At 44.0% G+C, this 25,832-nt stretch overlaps 1 protein-coding gene across 6 annotated transcripts in view; it reads left to right on the forward strand.

Annotated features, from left to right (window-relative positions):
- The window catches only part of LOC148500820 (putative oxidoreductase ZK1290.5), a 179,050-nt gene that overhangs the window by 55,767 nt on the left and 97,451 nt on the right, over positions 1-25,832 (forward strand). For all 6 annotated transcript variants that reach the window (XM_088451306.1, XM_088451308.1, XM_088451307.1 and 3 more), the window contains one exon: positions 15,590-15,691. In XM_088451306.1, coding sequence (XP_088307432.1) covers positions 15,590-15,691 — 102 coding nt within the window. The remainder of the gene's footprint in view (positions 1-15,589; positions 15,692-25,832) is intronic.

Here is a 25,832-nt window from a genome sequence, read left to right on the forward strand (position 1 = left end):
GTTTAAAAAGGCTGCAAATCATAGGTTTATGGTACTCAAGGTGTGCTGCTAACACCTGGGTCGGTAATCGGGTGCTGTGTTCAGGACTGCCATCAGAAATTGTGGGGCAGATAGCTCCATGTGTAAGGTGTCTGACTGCCATGTGAGAGGTGATAGGTTTGAGTCCTGGCAGGGGCGTCTTAAGAGAGGAGTGGGCCCATGTGCATTTCCCGTCCGGGCCCCCTCCTCTCCCCGGCAGCCGACTGACGCAGCTGGCCGGCCACCGCAGCATCAGTAGACTCTGGACACTAGAGTGCGCCCAGAGTCTACTGTGCATGCGCAGAACGCCAGGAAAATGGCGCGGCCAACATTTTCTCTGCGATTTCCTCACTGCGCATGCAGTGAGGAAAAATTAACGCGCCGGACATTTTCCAGTGTTTTGAGAAGCGCTGAGTCTTCCGACGCGGGACCACGGAGAGATTAGGTTTATATATTATGGGTGCAGGGTGTGCAGTGCAGGCCCCCCTGGACCCAGGGGCCTTTGTGCACCGCACACCCTGCATGCATTGTACTGTAGATACGCCCCTGAGTCCCAGGTATTTTGAAATGTGTATCTTAAATAAAAAAGGATGTGACTGAAGGTGCTTGGGGAGGTGCCCAGATGGAGGTGAACTTGGTCAGGGAGGAGATAGGGGTGGCCAGGAGATGCCTGGGATAGAAGAAAAGGAAGCTACAAGTGAAAATACTTATAAAGAGAAAATTGACAGGCCCGTGCAGTGGCACGTTGCACCACCCTAGTTACAGCCCTGTGATGGTTATTACAGTTTGTCAGATGATACACACTGTGTTTGCTGCAAAACATCATCTTTTCAAGTTTAAGAACCACAGTCCAGTGGTGTCACTAGGGGGGGGCGGGATACAGTCAGTATCCCAGCGACTGCGATGCCAGCACTGATATTACCGGCGCGAGAATCCCAACGCCTATCACAATCCCGGCGCCGATATCCCTAACGCCGGTATACCGAAGTTAAGTAGTGGGGTGGGGGGAAGGGTTAGGGTGCATGGTTAGGGTTAGGCACTAAGGGGGGTGGGTTAGGTTTAGGGTGTGGGGAGGGGTCGTTAGGTTCAAGCACTGGGCGGAGGTTAGGTTTAGGTACCAAAGAGGGAGGATTAGGGTAAGGAGAGGTGGAGGGTTAGCATACCGAACATCAAGTGTTGGTATGCTAGCCCTGTCGGGATGCCACTGTCGGGATTCTGACAGGCGGCATCCCATACCGATTCCGATGGGGTGGGTTGCACCATGTGACACCATCCGAGGGGGTGACACCAGAATAGCAGAGCTGCTTTGTTATTACCCCATCAGATGGTGTTACCGAACAGAGCTATGGTGGGATGATGTGTGATATCCACATTGAGCTGAGTGAGGCTGGGGGCTTCCAGGAGTGCTAGGCAAGCCCCTAGAGCAGTGATTTTCAACCTGTTTCAACTCAAGGTACACTACACAAGATTTTAAAATTGCCAAGGCATACCATCCGGTGATACGGCGTGCGTGACCTATGAAAAAACATACACATTGGCTCCCACATAAAAAAAAATATACACACATTAGCTTCCACAGTAATAAAACACACTACATTGGCCTCCTCAGGAATAAAACACACTACATTGGCCTCCTCAGGAATAAAACACACTACATTGGCCTCCTCAGGAATAAAACACACTACATTGGCCTCCTCAGGAATAAAACACACTACATTGGCCTCCTCTGGAATAAAACACACTACTTTGGCCTCCTCAGGAATAAAACACACTACATTGGCCTCCTCAGGAATAAAACACACTACATTGGACTCCTCAGGAATAAAACGCACTACATTGGCCTCCTCAGGAATAAAACGCACTACATTGGCCTCCTCAGGAATAAAACGCACTACATTGGCCTCCTCAGGAATAAAACACACTACATTGGCCTCCTCAGGAATAAAACGCACTACATTGGCCTCCTCAGGAATAAAACGCACTACATTGGCCTCCTCAGGAATAAAACACACTACATTGGCCTCCTCTGGAATAAAACACACTACATTGGCCTCCTCAGGAATAAAACGCACTACATTGGCCTCCTCAGGAATAAAACACACTACAAATGCACTGAGCTGACTACCGTGGCACAGTGGTTAAAAAATGCTGCCCTAGAGTGACGAGGACGGGGGCTTGACACACGGCGCGTGCAAGGGGTCAGTGAGCGCCGCTCGGTGATGCCTCTGCCACAGTCTATTTTGGGTGCTGTGTACACACTGCAATAATCGGACAGACCAGCCGAAAATTGGCTAATCGCCCCAATTATTGCACAGTATTTACCTAACATTACAGTTAGTGAGTGATACAAGATACAACCACAGTTGAATTTTAGAACTATACCTCTCTCTGTTTCTGATGTGAGCAACTGAAGACTGCTGTAAAATTTAATGTGAACAGAATTTCACATAGTAAGATTGTTCTCATACCTTGAAGACATATCAAAGTCAAGCTCCAGCTACAAAGTGCTGGCTCATTATCCAACAAAAATGTATCATCCCAGTCCTCTGTGACTATACAACCTGTAATTAGCATTGTGTTGCAGATTATTATCTTATAAAAACAGTCTACTAAAATCCCCGCCAGGCAGCATTTGACACTTTGAAGTGACATGGTAAAGGAAAGATTAGTGAAGACTGCAGGGTGTGAGTTTATAGGACTCTGTCACACCTAGAAAAATGTATCATAGTGTGTAGTACAATAGATCTCATACATCTATTTTATACATACAGATTCAATGAGATGTAGCATGCAAAATAAAAATATATCCTATTTATAAGAATCACGATCCAAAAATGTTACGTTTGGGCACATTTGCGTATTTCTAAGGTGTTAGTACAATAATAATCAGTTGAAGAACGGCAGCATCTGACCATTTATTTCGAATATCCATCCATCTCCGCAGCCATCATCAATAGTATTGGGACTTAATACCCACCACATGCATCTGCAAAAGGCATCCGATCTCCGTCCACATTCTAAAATCAAGCACGGAAGTCTGCATGCCCATGACGCTCCCATGACACTCCCATGTTCCATGCATATCGCATGGTAGCCTCCTAGAAACGCCATTTCATGGAACAATCTATCCATGTAGTAACTAGAAAGAGAATCAAAGGTGGGGAATTATTCTGAGTGGGAAAGATTGTTTGCCAACTGTTCCCTGTTGTAATATCAAACCAATAGTGCTGATTTTTAGTGTCGTAATTGATCTTGGTAAATATGTGTATGGTTTGGCAGATCAGTTCTGTTGGCTTTTTCCCCCCTCCCCCACACCACGCACCCCCTTTCCCCCCTCAGCCTGCAGTAATGTGGGATATGAATATACTGAAACCATTTTGCATACTATGTAGAGTCCAATATTGTGAAGCTATGAATATACTGAAACTGCATGCAGTACAATGCATATATTTTGCCATTATCAGCTTGCAGTAGTCAAACTAATGTAGGGTTCGCCAATGTATTGCAGAATGAGACACTATTTAACCTGGTACCGTTCAAAGTTATGACTCTGTCCTGAATCCAAGGACAATATCAGAATAGTACTGTAGAATTCAAGGAGCACACACAGGTAGTGTCATCCGCCGGATTCCCGTCATGTTCTTTATTCAGGAAAGTGGGTCAGCATATGCTATCCCAATTAGATGATTGCAAAGACTTCCTGAGAAATGTAACAACAAGCAGAGAGAGGAAAACTAAGCTGTAATTTCCTCATTAAGCAGCATAGTCCTGACAACCTAAGGAAGATAAAAGTGCTATGCAGTATCATTTTATTTAATTCAGAATCACTTTAAATTAAAATCTGAATATGTGAGTACAGTTTATCTAGTGTGTGGGTAACATGAATACTGTGCTTTGATTTTATCAGTAAATATATATCCTTATAATGATAAAGTATCCTTAATATGATCTCTGACAAATTCGAAACAATTTCAGTCTGTGACTTTGATCTTGTCAGTGATGGCAAAATATGAGTTTATTCACCTAGCTGATGTTTTTCTCTAAACTGATTCTGTAACTGTTCTGTTGTGAATGCATTTTATTCAAGTGATGCTCTTCTGCAAGTGGGTGCTGGTGTCTGATTATTATGTGCAGGCTGAAAGCATAAATGCAAATCTGGTAGACAAGTTTAGAAAGCAAAATATAAAATGTACTGTACAATTTAGATTACAATTAAAATTTATATATATATTTTTTTAAATATTTTTGTTGTGGTACGAAAAAATACTAGATTGAGATTCAGGTTTTCATTTACGAAGCATCGGGTTGTAAAACCTAGCACTTCTGATCATGGCAATGCCCAATATTTAAATGAGCAATGCTGGCCATGTATAGCTATTAAAATCATTGCCCTTATAAATATCGGGCATCGAGCTTCATAAATACACCCTCTTCGGTCCTCACTGTATCTTTTTTAGAATCTTTCTATTTAGTAGCATAACTTTATCACATTCGATGCAGGACTTCACAATTATAGATTTTTTACACTGTATTAGATAAAATATATTCATCATATTTAATGAACTTGTTTTGTTTTCAGTGTGTCACTGACATTGACTGTTCATCCATTTATAGGTGGCAGCAACCCCCTTATATTGTCTGTAAAGCTGCTCCTCCACCCCATGATTTGGACTATTGGCCATATAAACAAATGACCTGATCAATGTTTGACAAATTTGACTTGAGGAATCGGGCCGACATATCGTCCATGTTGGCAAGTGTGTATGCACTATGACTGACTGTCAGGGTTCAGCCTAGGATCGGCCTCTCTCACCTCCTTGCCGGCTTCCCCTGACTTCCTTGCGGTCAGACGTCTGGTGCAGTGATGGATGTGGGGCTGAGTATTCTGGCTTAGGTGCTTTTTGCGAGCTTCCATGGTCGGCTATGTGTGCTGGGGATCGGAGTTCCCATCATGGGCGCCGCCATGACAGTTCCTCTCATGTGACAGTACTCCTAACCTATGGTAGCATGATTTCAGTCAGCTGATGCTGTGCTCCAGTAATCTGCTACCCCTGGGTATAAATCCGCCTCCAGAACTCCAGGAAGTTGCTGTTCAACTATTCCAAGTGCCTGTGTTATTCCCACGGTTGCTCTGTGTTAAATCCTTCAGCATGTTGCTTCAGCCTGCTCACAGTTTCCCAGTTTCCTGTATTAGCTTCCATGCTAAACCTTACTCTGAGACTTTAGCTTTCTCACAGTACTTCAGTGTTTCATGTCCCTTCCCTGTGTGTCTTTGTATATGTGCTGCTAATTTTATTGCAGCTTTCCTGTGGCTATACCCTGTATCACTGAAGTGTCAGATTACCTGCTGGTATTAATTAGCTCACAGCTGGTCCTCCCAGCACATGTCTGTGTTAGTCTGCTCTGTGTCTTGTCAGTGCAAATCTGCACTTGCAGTTAGCACTCTCCCAGTGTATGCCTATCTTCTCTATATGTCTTGTCTGTGCAATCTGAACCTGCATATATAATTATTCCCAGTATTTTGCCTTTGCCCAGTACCAGCATTTCTAGCTCTCCCAGTATTTGGCCTTTGTCCAGTACCACATTTCTAGCATTCCCAATATATTCCTTGAGTCCACTCTACTCTTGTATGTGCAATCCCCAGTATATGTTTGTGTTTTCCTGCATATTTAGCAAACTCCAGTACCTGCCTGTGTCCACATCTCCCTGAGCTGCTGAGCTAGTCAGCTCCTGGATTTCTTAGTGATTCTTAGTACATTCTCAGTAATCTCATGCAAGCAGGTGATCAGGATTTCTAATTGTGTTCCAGTGTATCTCCAGTGTTCTAGCAATAACTTAACGTAATATAGTTTCCGGTCTTCTGCCATTCCCAGGTACCTGTCCAGAGGGCCGCGACCTGCTCACTTGGTGCAGCGGAAAACCAAATCCCAATTGGAGGGGTCACTGGAGAAAACCACCAAGTGAGTTAGACTCCGCGCCTCTGGGCAGGTCCAGCCAAACCTGGGTTCGGCCGCAAATAGGAGACCTAGCCACAGTCACTCCGATAGTCACCTGAACCCCCCGGCTCACCGTCCTCCACAGAGGATCACTTTCACTGGATTGTGACAGTTTGAACAGCCTAATATGCAAGCCGCCGGGTGCCAGGTTGAAGCAGGTTTTCAGGATTTACTCTTTCGTGTGTCTGCACAGGAGACAGCTTTGCAATCCATCAAACAGCAGCTGCAAGAACTCTCTAGTCAAATGACGGTTATTCATTCAGTTCTAGCTGCTTTGTCCCCAGACACACCACAAGTTCCGCCAGTGAATTCTCCACAGTTTCAATTACCCCTACAGATGAAAAATTTTCTGTGCAAGCTAGTGAACCTCTCAAGTGTCCTCTGGTTCCCCAATTTCCTGATATTCGTAACCCTGAACCTTTCAAGAGTTTCTACTGGCTTCTAGAACAACTACAAAATCTCCGTCCCAAAATTTTTCAAGTTATTTCCAAGCTTTCTAGTGCTACTCCTGACTTGACTAACAGCTTTTCTAAGCAAACTAAAGTAAAGCATCAAAGTTACCTGCGCCCTAAACTTACTGAGGTTGAACGTCAGTGACGCCGGGAACTGCATCTGTGTTTATATTGCGGTTATGACGATCACTTTCTTAAGAGAACTGAGAAGTGGTGACAAGTGTGTGACTCCTAATGTCTGCGTTTTCAGTTCTCCCCATCATCCATCAGTGATTCCCGTTTCTTCAGTTACAGATAAGGAGGTGATGTCCATTAAGCAAAAGAAAGTTCAAGTTTTCAATTGGGGCCCTGCTACAAGATGCTTCAACCCTTGTCTAAGAAATATTGGGAGGATATTTCAACCTTCTAAAGTCAGGGACACTACTCATTCCACTTCTACTGGTCACGGCTTGGATTCCATTTCCATCAGTCCCAGCCCGGATTCTGCCTGTTCTGGTCCCAGTCCGGATTCTGCTTTTCCCAATACAGGACTCCAGTCAGTAGTCCCAGGAGGGGTCTCAACTTCCTTACCCCAGCAGGGGGTCTCAAGTCTCGCACCCCAGCAGGGGGTCTCAAGTCTCGCACCCCAAGAGGGGGTCTCAAGTTCCACGCCCCAGAAGGGGGCCTTCGTTTCAAGTTTCATGCCCCAGGAGAGGGTTTCAAATCTCTCACCCCAGAAGGAGGTTACAAGTGTTGTACCCCAAGAGGGGGCTTTCATTTCAAGTTTCACGCGCCAGGGAGGGGTCTTTGTTTCGAGTTTCATGCCCCAGGAGGGGGCCTTCGTTTCGAGTTACACGCCTCAAGAGGAGGCCTTCGTTTCGAGTTTCACGCCCCAGGAGAGGGCCTTCGTTTTGAGTTTCGTGCCTCAAGGGGAGGCCTTAGTTTCGAGTGTTATGCCCCAGGTGTGGACCGTAATTTCAAGTGTTACTCCCCAAGAAAAGGTCTCAAGTTCCATACCTCAAGAGGGGGTTCTGAGCCACTCACCCCAGGAGGAAGTCTGTGTTCTTGCATCCCAAAAGGGGGTTTCATATTGCGTACCCCGAAAGGAAAAGCCAAGTCAGCTTCCCCAGAAGGGGGTTTTAGGTCCCATACTCCAACAGGGAGTGTCAAGTTCTGTACTCCAGGAGGGGGCCCTGAGTCTCTAACTCCAATAGAAGGTTTCAAATCTTGTTTCTCAGGAAGGGGCCTCAAATTCTATCCCCCAGGAGGGTGTTTCTAGTGTTATACCCCAAGAAGGGATTTCAAGTGTCACGTCCCAAGAGGAAATCCTCATTTCAAGTTCTTTACCCCAGGAGGGGGTTTCAAGCCTCTTACCCAGAGAGAGGGTTCCTAGTGTCCTTCCCCTAGAGGGGACTTCAAGTGTCTCACCCCAGGATGGGGTTCCCAGTGTAATACCCCAGGAGGGGATTTCCAGTGTTACGTTTCAAGAGAAAGTTCTTATTTCAAGTTCTTCACCCCAGGACAAGGGTCCAAGTATCCTACCCCAGAATGGGGTTTCCAGTGTTATACCCCAGGAGGGGATTTCAAGTGTTATGTTTCAAGAGAAAGTCCTTATTTCAAGTTCTTCACCCCAGGAGGGGGTTTCAAGCCTCGCACCCCAAGAGGGGGTTTCAGTTTCCTCACCCCAGGAGGGGATTTCAAGTGTCTCACCCCAGGATGGGGTTCCCAGTGTTGTGCCCCAAGGGGGAATTTCAAGTGTTATTCTCCAAGATGGGACCTCAAGTGTCTCACCCCAGGATGGGGTTCCAAGTGTTATACCTCAAGATGGGATTTCCAGTGTTATACCCCAGGAGGGGATTTCAAGTGCCTCATCCCAAGATGGGGTTCCCAGTGTTATACCCCAGGAGGGGAATTCAAGTGCCTCATCCCAAGATGGGGTTCCCAGTGTAATGCCCCAAGATGGGGTTCGTGGTGTTATTCCCCTGGAGGGGACTTCAAGTGTCTCACCCCAGGATGGGATTCCTAGTGCCATCCCCCAGGGGGGGATTTCGAGTATTACATTGCCGAAGAAGAGTTCAAGTGTCTTACCCCAGGAGGAGGTCTCAAGTCTTGTACCCCAAGAACAAGGGTTTCAAAGTGTTACTCCCCAAGATGGGGGTTCAAGGTTCAAGCATCATACCTAAAGAGGAGGTTTCTAGTTATGTACCCTGGCAGGGGGTATCAAGTCTCATAGTCCAGGGGAAAGTCTCAAGTTTTACATCTCAAAAAGGGATTTCAAAATCTGTATCCCAAGGAAATGTCTCCGGTTCTTTACTCATGGAAGAATCTTCTAGTGTTGTGTCAAAGTTAAATGCTTTAGTGCCCAATCCGTTAAGAGGTTCACAAGATGATGCTACCACTACATTTAAAGGTATACCTCAGGATCCATCTGATGTTTCTATGTCCATTTTTTTTATGGAGATATAACGCAGTATTATGCTTTGGTGGATCATTTCATCGCTATTATGAAATCCTCTCCATGGTCTGAAATCAAGCCTACTAATGTAGTAAAATTTATAATTTCATCTTTCCGAGGTAAAGCTTGGGACTGGGTTGAGCCTATTTATGATTCAAAGCTGTCAGATTTAGTAGCCTTTACCGCGGCAGTCATTAAAGAATTTGGTCCAACTTATCCTTACAGCTCTCTCGAGGATACTCATCTCAACAAAGTCTCCAGTTCTGGGGTACCACCCTCTGCTATTAAGCTCAGATGCATTTCTTTGAGTCCTTCTCAAAAAGATCCAGTACAAAAACAACCTGTCCAGAAGGATAAGACTCAAGGAGGCATAAGGATGATGAATTATAACACAGATTCTGACTATGATCCTGAGTACGATGAAAAAACAATTTCGGTAGTTCCCATGAAAGACACTTTGCAACTTAAGTCTTCTTCTTCTTCAAGTGGTTCGAAAAAGTCTCGGAAAAAGAAGAAGAATCGATGACTTCCTGGTCACCAGCCTTTCTTGGACCAAGTTAACTATTTCTTCCAATTATTAGTCTCAGAATCCATCTGGTATTGGGAACAGATAATTGCCTGAAGGACTTGTCTTTTGTGATCTCGGGAGTCTTAGAATCTGTTGAGAATAATGAAGCCAAATCTTTAATATAAACTTATGGAGGCAAAGTTTTTGAGAAACTCAGCAGTAAAATCAATTATCTTATTTTGGGCCTTGATGGTGGGAGATCCAGGCGAGCAAAAGCAAAAGATTTGGGGGTCAAAGTCATTAATGAGGATAAATTTTTTTAATTGGTGGACATTTATTTCAGCAAACAGTTACTTCTTGAACAAGCCTCCTTATGTAGTATTCCAGTACTTCCAGTCTCTAAAAACGGATACGAAAGTTGGGAGGATATCTAAAAAGTTATTTTTTCTAGTCTGCTGGAACCCAGTTCTTATTGTGTCTTCAAGCAAGATTTTTTTTTGTTGATGTTTTCATGTCGGATTTTCGAGTTTTCTGTGTTTTTCAAGTATAGTTTTTGTGTCTTTCCGAGGAGTTCCAGTTGAGCCTTTATGGGTGTTCGGTGCCCACCCTAAAAGGAGGGGGTACTGTCAGGGTTCAGCCTAGGATCGGCCTCTCTCACCTCCTTGCTGGCTTCCCCTGACTTCCTTGCGGTCAGACGTCTGGTGCAGTGATGGATGTGGGGCTGAGTATTCTGCCTTAGGTACTTTTTGCGAGCTTCCATGGTCGGCTGTGTGTGCTGGGGATCGGAGTTCCCATCATGGGCGCCGCCATGACAGTTCCTCTCATGTGACAGTACTCCTAACCTATGGTAGCATGATTTCAGTCAGCTGATGCTGTGCTCCAGTAATCTGCTACCCCTGGGTATAAATCCGCCTCCAGAACTCCAGGAAGTTGCTGTTCAACTTCGTTATTCCAAGTGCCTGTGTTATTCCCACTGTTGCTCTGTGCTAAATCCTTCAGCGTGTTGCTTCAGCCTGCTCACAGTTTCCCAGTTTCCTGTATTAGCTTCCATGCTAAACCTTACTCTGAGACTTTAGCCTTCTCACAGTACTTCAGTGTTTCATGTCCCTTCCCTGTGTGTCTTTGTATATGTGCTGCTAATTTTATTGCAGCTTTCCTGTGGCTATACCCTGTATCACTGAAGTGTCAGATTACCTGCTGGTATTAATTAGCTCACAGCTGGTCCTCCCAGCACATGTCTGTGTCAATCTGCTCTGTGTCTTGTCAGTGCAAATGTGCACTTGCAGTTAGCACTCTCCCAGTGTATGCCTATCTTCTCTATATGTCTTGTCTGTGCAATATAATGATTCCCAGTATTTTGCCTTTGCCCAGTACCAGCATTTCTAGCTCTCCCAGTATTTGGCCTTTGTCCAGTACCACATTTCTAGCATTCCCAATATATTCCTTGAGTCCACTCTACTCTTGTATGTGCAATCCCCAGTATATGTTTGTGTTTTCCTGCATATTTAGCAAACTCCAGTACCTGCCTGTGTCCACATCTCCCTGAGCTGCTGAGCTAGTCAGCTCCTGGATTTCTTAGTGATTCTTACTACATTCTCAGTAATCTCATGCAAGCCGGTGATCAGGATTTCTAATTGTGTTCCAGTGTATCTCCAGTGTCCTAGCAATAACTTAACGTAATATAGTTTCCGGTCTTCTGCCATTCCCAGGTACCTGTCCAGAGGGCCGCGACCTGCTCACTTGGTGCAGCGGAAAACCAAATCCTAATTGGAGGGGTTACTGGAGAAAACCACCAAGTGAGTTAGACTCCGCACCTCTGGGCAGGTCCAGCCAAACCTTGGTTCGGCCGCAAATAGGAGACCTAGCCACAGTCACTCCGATAGTCACCTGAACCCCCCGGCTCACCGTCCTCCACAGAGGATCACTTTCACTGGATTGTGACACTGATCATGCTTGCTCCCATGTGGACGTTCATAACATCAATAGAACGAGCCTACATGCTGCTCAATCTGTACATTTGATGAACAACCCGATGCTTGTGGAGGCGGCTGGTGACTACCACACAATATATTGTTCTGATCACAATAGTACAGGGAACCCTAACTGTTTTGTTTGTAATTTAAATGCTGTATTTCCAGTTGTATGAAGGGGAGATACTGTCTTGACCGTCTGGCATAATGAAGGATAGCTACTGCTTTGCCCATGTTTTATGTTGTGTGTGGATATTTGGGCCACCTGCCAGAGTGAGTAATATCTATGAACTATTTAATGAGGGGGAAAGAAATATCTTGGCATCCTACTAAAGTCCTGTTTGCTGTGTCCTGCCCTCCAAATTGGGGTCCAGCTAGATAAACATCTTCTATAGCTACTGACCCACAAACAAGGTTGTACAAAGGATACGTCATGGTGTGAGTGATAGGGAGTGTTCCACTGCCTTGTTTAAGGAAGTATAGCGAAAGTGAAATGGTTGTTACTTGTGTGAATTGATAAATGAATGATGTAGTGAAGAATATGAATGTTATTTGAATGGCATGGATGTGCTCTGTATGCATACCTCCCAACTCTCTCAAATTTGGGACTAGGGGAAAATGCATTCATGCTATTTTGTCTCTTTTATCTCATGTAATAACCAAAGTTTTCATGTCCACTCAAGTGTGAAAGCATGTGCTAATCCCATGACTAAATCACACCTGCAAAGTGTATTGTTTACTTAAGCTAGTCTGCTTCACATGTGCAGTGATGTGTGATATATCTCTTTATATGTACATTCTGGGAACCTTTCTAATACAAGATTTTACTTAAAAATTAAGCAGGTATTATACCCGTTCTGGGTATCCAACAACCTTTGAGAGTGCGTCAGCAGAAACAATGAAACCACTCCAAACTGACCCTGCCAACTGTTCCTGCACCTCCCAAGCTTCTCCAAGAGCTTGTGAGGAATTTGTACGTTGTGGAATTTAAATGACCTTCATGAAAGAGGCTAGTGGGGGATGGGGTTTTGTTACCGTGCTGTTCGAATCTGGCAAATTATCAGACGCTGTCATTAAAATTAACTGTTTAAATGTTAAACATAATTGTATTTTGTATTTTCTATAGATAACCTGTTGCATAAAAGTTTATATTTATAAATTATATTTTAATAATACCTGCCGTTTGTATCTCTTCAGTTTTATGATGACTATTTCTCAAGCCATTTTTTTTCATAAAATTATGCAGAAACTGCAGTTTCTGCATAATTGTATGTATCCCATCTATGTACTAACAGCCTAATGGAGGTAATTTCAATTAAATCTCCTGCAAAAGGGTAACTACTGCTGCAGACCGCAGTCCATAGTAATGTAAATAGGGACTGCAGTCTAACCCTTATGTACCAAACTCCAGTTGGTTTATTTATCCTCAGATGTATCTTGCAGGGACAGAGTTTATCGTTAATACTGTCCCTGCAAGTTACATTTAGTACATAGCGGGGATAATAATGTAAAGAATGATTGTCCCCGCTACAATGTACCTTGAAACTAAATTGCTGCACTTCCCTGATTTTTAGTACATGTGCCCCTCAGTCACTTTGTCTCAGTAACTTTTTTTGCAGTGCTGTAGAACAATATGCAGCTATTGAGCTGATACTGCTTCATATAATCTAGAAATCTTGAGCAGGCTAATTGATTACATGGAGTAAAATATGGGAACTTCTTTCATAGAGGAATTACACAGGTCGTTTAAAGAGAAATATGTATATAAAAAAAGTTCTGCCACTCCTACACCACTTAGCAGAGCACTTGACTTTGGTGATGATTTCTGCCACTCAGTGGACAGACACAGGGGCTATGTATCAAGCTGTTTTTTACATAAAATTATGCAGAAACTGCAGTTTCTGCATAATTTTATGTATCATTCATATGTACTAATAGCACAATGCTGGAGATTTCACAGTCCCCACTATTATCAATGGGGACTACGATATGACCACTATGTACTAAACTCCAAAAAGCAACACTTTTCGGAGTTTAGCACCGGTAATTTACACCATCTTCCGATGCTATAACCTACTGTTTGCCTATGAGGGACTCCAGGGGCAGGAGAGAGCTCTTTTGATCTCTCCCCCGCAGCCCCCGGCCAGTTCCGGAAGCTGACGCTGTGCACATGTGCAGTGTCAGCCTCCCCCGGGGAAGTCTTTCACTTCTGTCAAAGACTTCTCCTAAATGCTGGGGATATAACTCGCGCTGACAGCGCTTACCGCAACTGCTGTCCCTGCGAATTCTCTGTAGTACATAGCCGGTATATTTTTATTAAAGATGAAAATATCCCAGTGAGTTAGGTTAATAATAATCGCGGCAGTAACCTGATTATTATTACGAGACCCCTAATTCACTGACAAATCTTCCAGGATTTACGTTCCCAGCTATGGACCTAACAGCTGTACAGGGCTCTGAAAGAGACACAGTGGACCACACAAACATTGATTTGAAATCATAGCATTAGCTGGATTCATTATTTGTCTGGCTTGCAGAAAATGCAAAGAAAAGACATTTCTTTTATGATGCTGTCCATTCTATAGATTGTAAGCTTACCTCCTACCTCTTTGTCTGTCTGTTATTACTTTAGACTGTAAGTTCTCACGAGCAGGGCCCCCTTCCTTTATGTGCTTTTCCTTCCCTTGCTTCTACCACCATACCCTCCCCACTGCCTACAATGACACCCAACCTTTGCGTTCTGCCACCCTCCTGCCTATTTAAGTGTTATGACTGCTGATGCAGCAATATTTATAATCAATGTCCATGTTCTGCAATGTTCTGTATTGTATATCACTTTCGTTCCTGTGTTTTCTGTTGATACTGTTTGTATTTTTGTACTTTGTAAGGTGCTGCGAACCCCTTGTGGCGCAATATAAATAAAGGATAATAATAATTACACAGTCTTGTTTTATTACTGTTTTGTTACCAAGTTAGGAATATGCTGGCGTTATTTAAGTACAGTAACTGTTAATAAAATAAATAATAATAATAAAACTAAGTATGACAAAAATAAGACCCCCATACAGCATTTATTGTTATTATTATTTATTTATTTTGCTTTTATTATGCTCTTTTTATAACTGAGCATCACTCATCCATATAGGTCAATCCAAATAGGTACTAATTGTGAGGTGCGAGTTGCTGTTTTCTCTTCGAATTGCAATCCAATTAGCAAATCGCTCATAACCAGTCAGAGTGAATTCGCATTTTCAATTCAAGAGATTGAAAAGAAAATCTTTATTTTAAGGTTAAAATATCGGGACATCGTGCTGAACCCCTTGGACATGCCCCCTGATGTTTAATTAGGCATTTGGAAGTTTCCAATTAGTTTAGTTAGTCCAATCATTACATGTAATTTTTTGGGGTTAAAAAACTGACCTCAAATTATCCTAAAATCAACTTTTTCGTTAGTTTAGGCACCCCAAATTTAATTTCAGTATTTTTTTTTATTGAAAAATAATTGTTTTCTTTTATCATTTTTTTTTTTAATTTTTCAAAGTGCCCTCAAAGTACCCCAAAATCACCTTTTTTCCTATATTTTTTTTTTTTTGCATTTTTCGTTTAATTCGTTTGAGATTTTTATCATTTTTATCATTTTATCATTTTTTTTATCATTGTATTGCATTTTTTTTAAAAGCACAAATCAGCCATTTGGCACCATTTAAAAACTTCCAGTACTTTCCTAATGCCCACAAACAGCCTTCTATACGGTCCTGCTAACGAAATTATCAATCTTGGGGGGTCAAGGAGGGTCTCCTCACTTTTTCATGCACACACATCGCATTTGGCAGTCATTTTGCAAAACTCTGCTGCAATTACTGCGAATAGGCATTTTTAATTGGATTGGAGAATTCTTGGGTGTGCGCATTCATGCAAACTCGTCGAGTTTCATGAAACAAACTCGCTACTCGCAATTTGCAACTAATTGGATTGACCCCATAGATTGATTTACTAATGTCTTGTTAAGAATATATTTCAGACTGGTTTTTGATGAACATTTTGCATTTTAGAATTTACAAGGGTAATTTAAAATCCATTATGCATGTTACACAAATATTCTTTGCACTGTTAAAAGCATTGGAAAATTCAGAAGGAAATTGAAATTGATGACAACTATGGTAAGGGTACAGAAAAATGTTAAAATGACAAGATGTTCTCTGTCTTTCTAGATTTGTATTTAATGCACTGGCCTGATGCAAATATTCCGGGAAAGAGTCCCCGGGAGGGGCGAGCAGAGACATGGAAAGCTCTAGAGGATTTGTATTACAGAGGTAACAGCTTTGATCATTGTACTGTAGGTTAAATTGCAAATATGTGATCTAGCCATGGCATTGGATAAAATTGTGGTAAATACTTATACCTTATAGCATAATTTAGTTGACCCAAATGATGTTATGCCATTATTGTAATCAGTGTTGGAAAAAAAAAAAAAAACATTTAAAATGAAAAATCTTTTTTTTTACATTAATGTTTTAATGAAAAAAAAAAAAAGAATTCTCCTTATTATATTAATACTGTGAAGCACTCCTAACTGTGTGGAGTTTGTATATTCTCCCTGTGCTTGCGTGGGTTTCCTCTGGGTACACCGGTTTCCTCTCACACTCCAAAAATATGCTGGTAGGTTAATTGGGTCCCAACATAGATTGTAAGCTCCACTGGGGCAGGGACTGATGTGAATGGACAAATATTCTCTGTAAAGCGCTGCGGAATATGTGTGCGCTATATAAATAACTGGTAATAAATAAATAAATTAGAAACTTTTGATCAACCATGTTTTAATGCTTTCTAACATTAACAATCCAAAGTTATTAGTATTCTTTATCTTGTCAAGAGAGTCAGACTAAGGGGCCTATTCATCATTAATTAATTTTTACAAAAGCAGGTTAAATGCACATTTTCACCTGCAATTGTAAGAATTAAGTTATCGGCCATTCATCAATAAGGTAAAGCAGGAGATATCACAGATATCTCCTACTTAGCTTCCTTTTGCGGAATGGCCCTAGTATGGGGACAGAATTCTTCAAGCCATAGGGAAGGAGGTCCAGGTTGCGAAGAGGGGTCCTTTTGGATCCCTCCGCTCCTGTCCGGCTCCTTCTGCCGGACGTCGGGGCTCTAGTGCGCATGCGTGACCTGTAGGTCGCACATGCGCAGTCCCATCACTGCTCCGAAAGGATCAGTGAAAAGATTCACTGCTCCAAAAAGAAGCAGTGAAGCCGCTGGCAGGGACAGCTGATCTTGCATCAGCTGTCACCGCGCCGGAGCAATGATGAATTGCTCCGGCAGCCACGGCGAGTTAAAATGTTAATTATCGAGGTCCCCGATAATTAACATCATGAATAGGCCCCTAACAGTCAGACTTATTTAATAAAGTGAGAGTTTTTAGAAATGGAGATGTTGCCCACCAATCAGATTCTACTTAACATTTAACTAGCACCTTCTAGAAGATAATAGCTAGAATCTGATTGGTTGCTATGGGCAACATCTCCACTTCTATATATTCTCACTTTAGTAAATATACCCCTAAGTCTTTCTTCTTTCCACTCATTTCAGTAGGACTAAAGGTTTTGAATTGAAATAAATATGAAGGAGGAACCATTAGGTGTTTCTCTGTGTATTGCCTCTATAATATGTTGGAGTTATTTACCCCTTAAGATTGAGAATGTTAGTTGTGTTTTTCTCCTTTCCTATAGGATTGTTAAGGGCGGGTTTTGTGGAGCTGATGCTAGGCAGATTTAGTACCTCTCCAGGGCCACAACTAGGAGGGGGCCCAGCTTCACCCGCCTCCAGTTTCCTCCAGCCCGTCGCCACATGGAGATTTTATTACCAGAGGGCGCCCGGCTCCTTCCTTGCTGCGCCGCAGTAGCCAGAGGCTGGGGGTAAGCGGCACTACAGGGGCATTACTATATGGGCACTACTACAGGGGCATTAACATATGGGCACTACTACAGGGGCATTACAATATGGGCACTACGACAGGGATATTACTATATGGGCACTACAGTGGCATTACAATATGGGCACTATTACAGGGGCATTACTATGGGGGCATTACCATATTGGCACTACTACAGGGGCATTACTTTATGGGCATTGCTACATGGGCACTACTACAAGGGAATTACTCTATGGGCACTACTACAGGGGCATTACTATGGGGGCATTACTATATGGGCACTACCTCAGGGGGCATTACTATAGGTGCACTGCTGAAGGTAGCATTACTATAGGGCAGTGATGGTGAACCTTTTAGAGTGCCCAAACTGCAACCCAAAACCCACTTATTTATCGCAAAGTGCCAACACGGTAATTTAATCTGAATACTGAGGTTTTCCCCATAGTTATGCCCCCAGTTCATGTTCTGCAATATGCATAGTTATGCCCCAAATCATTTTATGCCCCATAGTTATGCCCCAAATCATATAATGCCCCATAGTTGTGCCCAAAGTTCATGTTCTGCAATATAGTTATAATATATTATGCCCCATAGACCTCTATACAGCCCCATCCCTAGTTAAAACACACAAAAACACCCCCTGCTCATCGCGCCACAGCCTCCGCACCGATATATTGCGCGTGCCATACACACTTCACGATCCGGTGTACGACGGCACTATGTATGGTTTCATGCTGCATGTAACTGCACTGCAACGTTTTTTGCATCGTCCCATTTGAAGTGCAGAACAGCAGATGAGACGATGCGATGATTGACGGACTGGCTGTACACGCTGGGCCTGATTCAGAGCCGCACGTAAGCGGCCGCTCGTTCGCTCCGAGCGATGTTCGCACAACTGCGCATGTGTATGGGTCGTAATGCGCATGCGCAAACCAGTCATTGCGGTCGGAAATCGTGCGCTGGCAAAAAAGCGAGGGGCTGCTAATGTGATTGACAGAATGTATTGTTTGTGGGTGGTAACAGGGGAAGGTGCTTGAAAACGGGGGAGTGAAGATCCGAACGCAGGCGTGCCAAACGGTCAAAAGGGCGTTTAATGGGAGTGCATAATTAGTAAAGCAGCGTCATCGACCACGTCACTTGGTTGTCTTTTAGCCTGAACTGCTTGCAGTGATAGCGGTAAGAAAAATCTACCACAAGCACTGCGAGCAGTTCAGATGCCTTTCGATGTACCCGATTAATCTAATAAATACTGGAGATGACGTGTGTTGCGAACGGCAAAGGGGCGTCTTTACAAAATAGCGAGCGCATTTTTCGTTCGATCGCTCAGACATAGAGACGTCAACAAACCGCAGAGCGAGCACTCAATTTAAATAGCCGGCCCCTTTTTTGGAACGACCATCCGCAAATAGCGTCCGGCTCTGAATCAGGCCCACGGTACGATGTGTATGATATATTGTTCCGATCCGCGTCGGAACGATATATTGTATTATATATGGTATAGTGTGTACCCAGCTTTAAAAGCAATAGTGTCTGGGTCTAAATTCAGGGTGATAAAGGGCAATGACGGGCTCAGGTGGTGGGGAGGTGTGGCCACATCATGGGGTCATGGGCACACCTGTCTGAAGATGAAAGAATAATGAAAACTGCTATACGCAATGTGGCATTGTGTGCCAAGGAGGGAGGCATTTTTCCCCTGGTTAGCTGGCCCTTACTGAGTGCCTGCCCCCTTTGGCGCCCTGTCCTTATTTTCAAACTATTGTTCACAGTACTTGAAGTAGGGCAGTATACGGCAGTATGACATACCGCCACTTCTGCCGCCACTTCATTTTGCAGCGGTAGATTATGTACCAGTATGTGGTCCCAGCGCTGGAACAGCAGCAGCATTCTGTTGAGATGTGTCCCGCTGGATTTAATGAGTTGGCTCAGGGGAGTGACATCTGCTGTCGGTGCTCCTGGATGCAGAATTAGACAGACACTGCTGTGACTCTCTCCGGTTCAGCTTTTTGCTTCTCTCCGTGTAGCCCCAGGCATGATCAGCATAGACAAGCTGCCAATCGAGGAGACCCTGGAGGACAGTCCTTAGGTCAGAGGCCTGGCAGGGAAGAGGCTGTAGTGTGCTGGGGGTGAGGTGGAGATTCAAATTTCTATATCCCCTCCTCTAAATTCACACCTAGAGCACTGATTATACTGCTAGAATATATATTGACTCTGTAATCCCTCTCATTTGTACATGCAGATCCATAACTAGACATTTTAACACCCTGTGTGAAAGACAGCACCGCCATCGGGATACAGTCACGAGGCCGTCTGTCTATATCCCGGCATCTAAATACCGACGCGGGACTAAAGACAGGCGTCGAAATCCCGACGCCCGTCTAAATACAGACTCCGAAATCTAGACAGACTGCTTCCCGAATGAAGGTAAGCCGGGCAGTGTCAGCGCTTAGCCGCAGGGGGGGGGGGTTAGGTTTAGGGACCCCTGGGGAGACTTGGGGCTAGGCACCACCCCGGGATGGTTAGGTTTAGGGTGCAGGGAGAGGGGGTTAAGTTTAGGCACCCCTGGGGGGAGGTTAGGGTTTGGCACCACCAGGGGTAGCTTAGGGTTAGGCACCACTAAGGTAGGGTTAGGGTTGGGGGGAGAGAGGGAAGGGTTAGGGTACTTACCAGCCCCAGTCGGGATTTTCAGCGTTCAGGCTTGCGGCGTCGGGATTTTGTCAGACGGCTTCCCGGCCATCGGCATTTCATACCCAACCCCTGCCACCTACCCTCACACTTTATACTGTATATATTTTTTTATGGATTTTGTGAGTTTCTATCCTCTCTGGCTTCAATGTCGGCACCAGTGTTCGATGTACATCAGTTAATTTAAGAAGGTAAGAATGTAATCTCAGAACATTCATCTGGATTTTACAGCCGAAAATATGTATAATCGTATTATAAATTTGCTTCTCCCACCTCCTTCATGTATATTTTCTTCATAAATTAGTAGTATTTTGTCTCATCCACCCCCCACTCTGTATATATTTATTGATTGATTCTGTGCCTCCACTCCAACTCCTCCAATCTAACTCCCCTCCCCACTGACTTCTTTATTGTGTGGGCTACTCTGGAAAGCAGGAGGACATGTTTGAGAAAATATGGGTTGCAGGAAGGCAAGTTTGGCATAAGCTAGTGATCAGGGGGGCAAGTGTGAGAAAGCCTGCTGGGTAGTGAGGCATGTGTAAAAACAAAAGCTTGTTGGGTCTGCAAGGGAAAGGCTGGAGAGCATGAGTGTATTGGTTGGTTATACTTAGGCTATGTTGGAAAGTATCACCTCCGTTACATGAAGCCCTTGCTCACCATCCTCTGTCTCTTATGCCCCCCCCTGCCCAAAAGCTTATTCCCCCACATGCCCTGTGTAAGATTGCGGTTCTCCAAACCTGATTATCTCTGTCGCCACTATGATTTTAAATAGCATGTGTCCTTCCAAACATGGATTCCGGTTGACAGGGTTATAGCGTAACTTAGCCGCCGCCATATTGTTTACATTCTGACCTGGCTGCTCCAATCCACAGATTTTATCATACCAATAACCAGTGCAGCTAATCTGTGTTCAGTCAACCCTATTTAAACCTCCTCAACCCACTAGAACATCACCAGTATAACTCGTCTTACCACTTGCTCCTGGTTCCAGGTCAGTACTCCTGTTACTGACTTCCTTACCTGTCACTCGCTGAGTGAGGTCTTGCTCTGTGCTAGTACGCTCCGTGGTGCGCCACTTCTCTAGACCATTGCGCTCCTGCTTAACTTTAACTATTTGTACTCTCTGCTTGTTGATGTCTGTGCCATCTCCGTGGCAGATTCATTGGTTCTCTGTGTATGCAGGAATATACTGAGGTAGACTGCGCAGCTACCATCATCTGCTCATTCATGCAATTTCCTAACAGCATCTGCACTCATAGAGCTACCGTCATCTGCAACATAGTGCTAACTCCTAACAGCTAAGATCATCTGTTTATATTGTGCAAAGTCATTTCAGCTTCAGTGTGCTCACTTCAGCTATAAAACCTTGCTGATTTCATCTACACCTAAGCTGCATACAGATTCCAGTTGTCACATCCATTCTACCTGCAGAAGGCACATACACTAGTGTGTATCTACAATTCCACCTTCAGTATTAAACACCACTCATTCAAGTGTTCTTGAGTGGGCAGTGTTCAGCCGGAATGGTTATGAAATACCGCTGGCCGCATGGTTCAATTCCCGGCAGCGGCAGGCCAACAGATGAACAGATCCCGACAGCGGCAGCCCGACAGCGCTGGAAATCCCGATCATCCTTAGGTAAGTAATAACTAACCTAACCCCCCTAACCCTAACCCTCCTTAGGGGTGCCTAACCCTAACCTCCCCTCAAGTGCCTAACCCCAATCCCCCCTGTAAGTGCCTAACCGTAACCCCCCCCATTCCCCGCTGCCTAAACCTAAGTCCCCTGGGGGGGGGGTGCCTAACTCTAAGTCCCCCCCGGGGGTGCCTAACCCTCCCTCCCCCTAGCCTAACCCTCCCGGGGGGGTGCCTAACCCTAAGTCCCCCCCCGGGTGCGCTAAACCTAACCCTTCCCCCCGCGGCTGTCTGCTCGCGGTGCCCGGCAACCCTTCGATCGGGAAAATGACAGGCGTCTAGATATAGACGTCGGGAAAATGACAGGCGTCTAGATATAGATGCCTGTCATTTAACCCACGCCGGGATAAAGCAGTCGGGAAGCCGGCTGTCAGGATCACGTTCAGCCACAGTCAGATAGTCCATCAGTGCCTTTCTCTAGTTTTGCTCTGCCCTACCTTCTTGTTCCTATGATTGTGACCTATGAGTAAAAGCACTAGTTCTCACCAACATAGTCCAGTGGTCCCAATTCTGTGCCCACAACAAATAAAGAACCTGACACCCTGCTGCACACAGACTTTATTCATAATGGGCCCCAGAATCATCTGGAGTTTCCCAGGTATCCGTTATTTCATCTACCCACCTGTCGTCGATGTCCGAAACTGGTGTATTTCACCGATGCTGGTTCCATTCTAGATACTTCTTCGGACTTTTAACATCCTGCCACCTTATCCCTTTATTGACTGTAATTGTTACGATTGCCAAAATGGTCATTCTTTGCACTTGGACATCTTCTGTACCCCCCTTTTTGGAAACAGTCAAGTACTTGTTGCTCAGAACACTCTATTATGACCGGCAAGCTCTTTTTCCAGCTTTAGAGTCTGGAGTGGCCTCTTTTTATAAGAAGTGGGGTCCTTTGTTGAATCATTTGACTACTCTGTCCATGCTAAGATTTTACAAGTATTCGAACCTAACTCCTGGTATTTATATCGTAACTTGTCTTAGGTTAGCAAATTAGCCTCTAACGTCCCACGTGAATCCTGTACTTCTTGGAGGACTCTGGTTTAACCCCTATACCTTTCTTTTTGATATCAATAGAATTACATGACCACATCCATGTTTTATATTTTTACTGCACTCTGCTGTTGTTGTTATTTGTAACCCCCCTTCCTCCTCTCCCTCTTTATCCTTTCCTCCCTCCTTGTATGTGCTCATTATGTAGGTCTCCTGCATTGGTGCTGTTAATTTTTTTTTTTACTGTGTATTTTGTCACTTTATGCAGTTATCATGGCAATTTGATGATTTTGTAAATTTCCTGCTATACCAATGTATGATGCCTTTTACTGTTTATATTTGCTGTTTTTTTTATATGCTTTTTTGCACTTAATAAAAATATTTAAAAAAAAAATAAAAACATCCTGCCATCTGGTCTCATCACCTTGAGGCCAAGGTTTCTAGCTTTCCCTTCAACCCCAATAAGCACTTGTATCTTGCAGTTTTTCTTCCGTGGGCCGGCTGATGTGGTAAGCTGGCTCTGCAATGCAAGGAGGTGCTGGGCTGGAGTGGCGCCGCCACCACCTTCTCCATCTGCCAGGCGCCCACTGAGATTTTGTTAGCAGCAGGCGCCCAGTGGCTCCTTCCCTGCAGCCGTAGGCTGGTGCCCACTCCTGAGCTCTGTCTTCAGGCTCCCGCAGAGCGCGTGGAGCTGTCGGATGACGGCGGGCATATGAGCGGGGTTTCAGGTAAGTATAGTGCTGTGTCTGTATGGCATAATGTGTAAGCTGCATTACTGTGGGCATTATGTGTAAGAGGCACTACTACTGTGTGCATTATGTGTATAAGGGGCACTACTGTGGGAATTAGGTGTATAAGGAGCTCTATGGGCACTTTGTGTATAAGGGGCACTACTAAGGTGGGCATTATATGTAAGGGGCATTACTACTGTGGACATTATGTGTAAGGGGCACTACTACTGTGGGCATTATGTGTATAAGGGTCACTACTGTGGGAATTATGTGTAAGGGGCACTTCTGTGGACATTATGTGTATAAGGGGCACTACTGTGGGCATTGTGTATAAGGGACACTACTACTGTGGCACATGTATAAAGGCACTACTACTTTGGCTTTATGTGTATAAGAGACACGACTACTGTGTGGCATTATGTGTATAAGGGGAACGACAGTGTGGTGTAATGTGTTTAAGGGGTAATACGGCATAGCGTAATGTGAATAGGGGGCACTACTGTGTAACGTAACGTGAATAAGGGGCGATACTGTGTGCTGTAATGTGAATAAGGAACACTACTATGTTAGTAATGTGAATTTGGGCACTATGTGCGGTGCAATGTAAATAATATTGCGCTACTGTGTGGCGTAATTTAAATTGGGGGTACTATTATGTGGCCATGTCCCTTCCATTTGAGACTACACCCCTTAGGCGCACGCTGTTCCTTTAAAAAGTATGGGAGGCAGGGGGCGCTGAACAGCCTAGCACCGGCCCTGCCTGCCACCATGTCGTTATATTCATCTCCCTCTGTAATGTAATAGCAACAGCCTGAGGAGCAGGGGAGCAAGGTTGACAGTGGATGCACAGTACATACTACACACCATGCAGAGCGTCAGGCGGTGTGCACACAGCAAATTCCACATGTACAGTTAGAACCGTCACCATTATAGGCTGGGGCGTTAGGGACCTCACCAATACGCCTTGAGCAATGGCAGCGGCCTCACCGCTCTCACTACAGCCCTGTGTACCAGGGGTGTAACTACAATAGGTGCAGGGTGTGCGGGGGCACACGGGCTCCTGGGTCCAGTGGGGGGCCACATGGCTTTGTTCAGTGCGCGCCGCCGGCCACCTGAGAGAGAGAGGGGGTCCCGTATAGAGACTGCGCACGGACCCCCTCCTCTCTTAAAATGCCCCTGTTGTGTACATGTTACAGACAAGGCACCTTTAATACATTATCTATCCCAGGTCCAAAGATAAAATACTCACATATTCAAGGGAGTGATGTGAGATGGTGTCCTCCAATAAGGACACCAATTGCAATAAGTTTTTGCGAGCCTGTGCCATTTTTAACTAAAGCAATAAAGGTATTCAGATGGAAGATGGCGCTTTTGTCATACTCTGCTTGCGTGTATTTGCATATAGTCTCAATGTGTATAATTGCAGGCACTGTCACTACTATACTTCAATATAGCACTTTCAATTTAAAGATGCACAAAAAAAAATGGTAAAATATTAGGAGAAAATTAGTATGAAAGTAGCACAGAAAATTAAGACTAGTCATTGTTTGTTCATTGTTGTTTGATACGTATCATTATGTCATAGATGATTGTATGACATACACAACATGTTTTTACATGTTTAGCCACATTGTTAAGCTGGCCATACACTAACCATCTTTCATCCATTTAGCCAACTGTCCAACTTATTTTGCTCTATTTTTCAGGAAGACCAGCCAACTTCACTTATTTCTGTAACAACACAAGTTGCCTACTTCTATTGTTAAATAGCGATAAAAATAACAACTAGATAAAATAAATAATAAATGAAACCGATCAGTTGTAGGGAAAGTGCCCAACTTCCATCCAACACTGAAAGGATAGTCAGCCAACTAGTTGGCAGTAATCAAACATGCTTGATTATTGCCTCTTGGTGGACTGACAGATTTTGACCATTTCTAAGTGTGTGGGACGATATACGATTTTAACTAGTTGGCTGGTTTGAACAATAGTTGTTCTGTGAATGGAGGAACACTGACTAGTCTTAATTTTGTTTGCTACCTTTTTGCTAATACTCTGCTAGTGTTTGCTATTTTTGTATTTTTTTGCTAATATTAAAATTTTTGCTACATTTTGTTTACTTTTTTTGTGAATATTTGCAATTTTCTTACATATTTTTTGTAAATGAACATAACACTTTTGGGAGAACTCTGAAATTGCAAGAATTTACAGATTACAAGTGGTACATTGCCCATCCTTCAGTTATGCTATGCGTTGCCGTTTGAAAAATGACTGATAACATGGTGTTCCACTGTATCCATCACCGTGACACGAGATAGAAGGGTTTTCGGTGCAATTACGGCAAAGCCGACATATCTGTACCACTGTGACAAAACCAGTTGTACAAATTGTGCTATACCAGATTTAATTTCAGAACTGC

Source organism: Taudactylus pleione, unplaced genomic scaffold (assembly GCF_031769625.1).
Source record: "Taudactylus pleione unplaced genomic scaffold, aTauple2 ptg000546l, whole genome shotgun sequence".
NCBI classification, from domain to species: domain Eukaryota; kingdom Metazoa; phylum Chordata; class Amphibia; order Anura; family Myobatrachidae; genus Taudactylus; species Taudactylus pleione.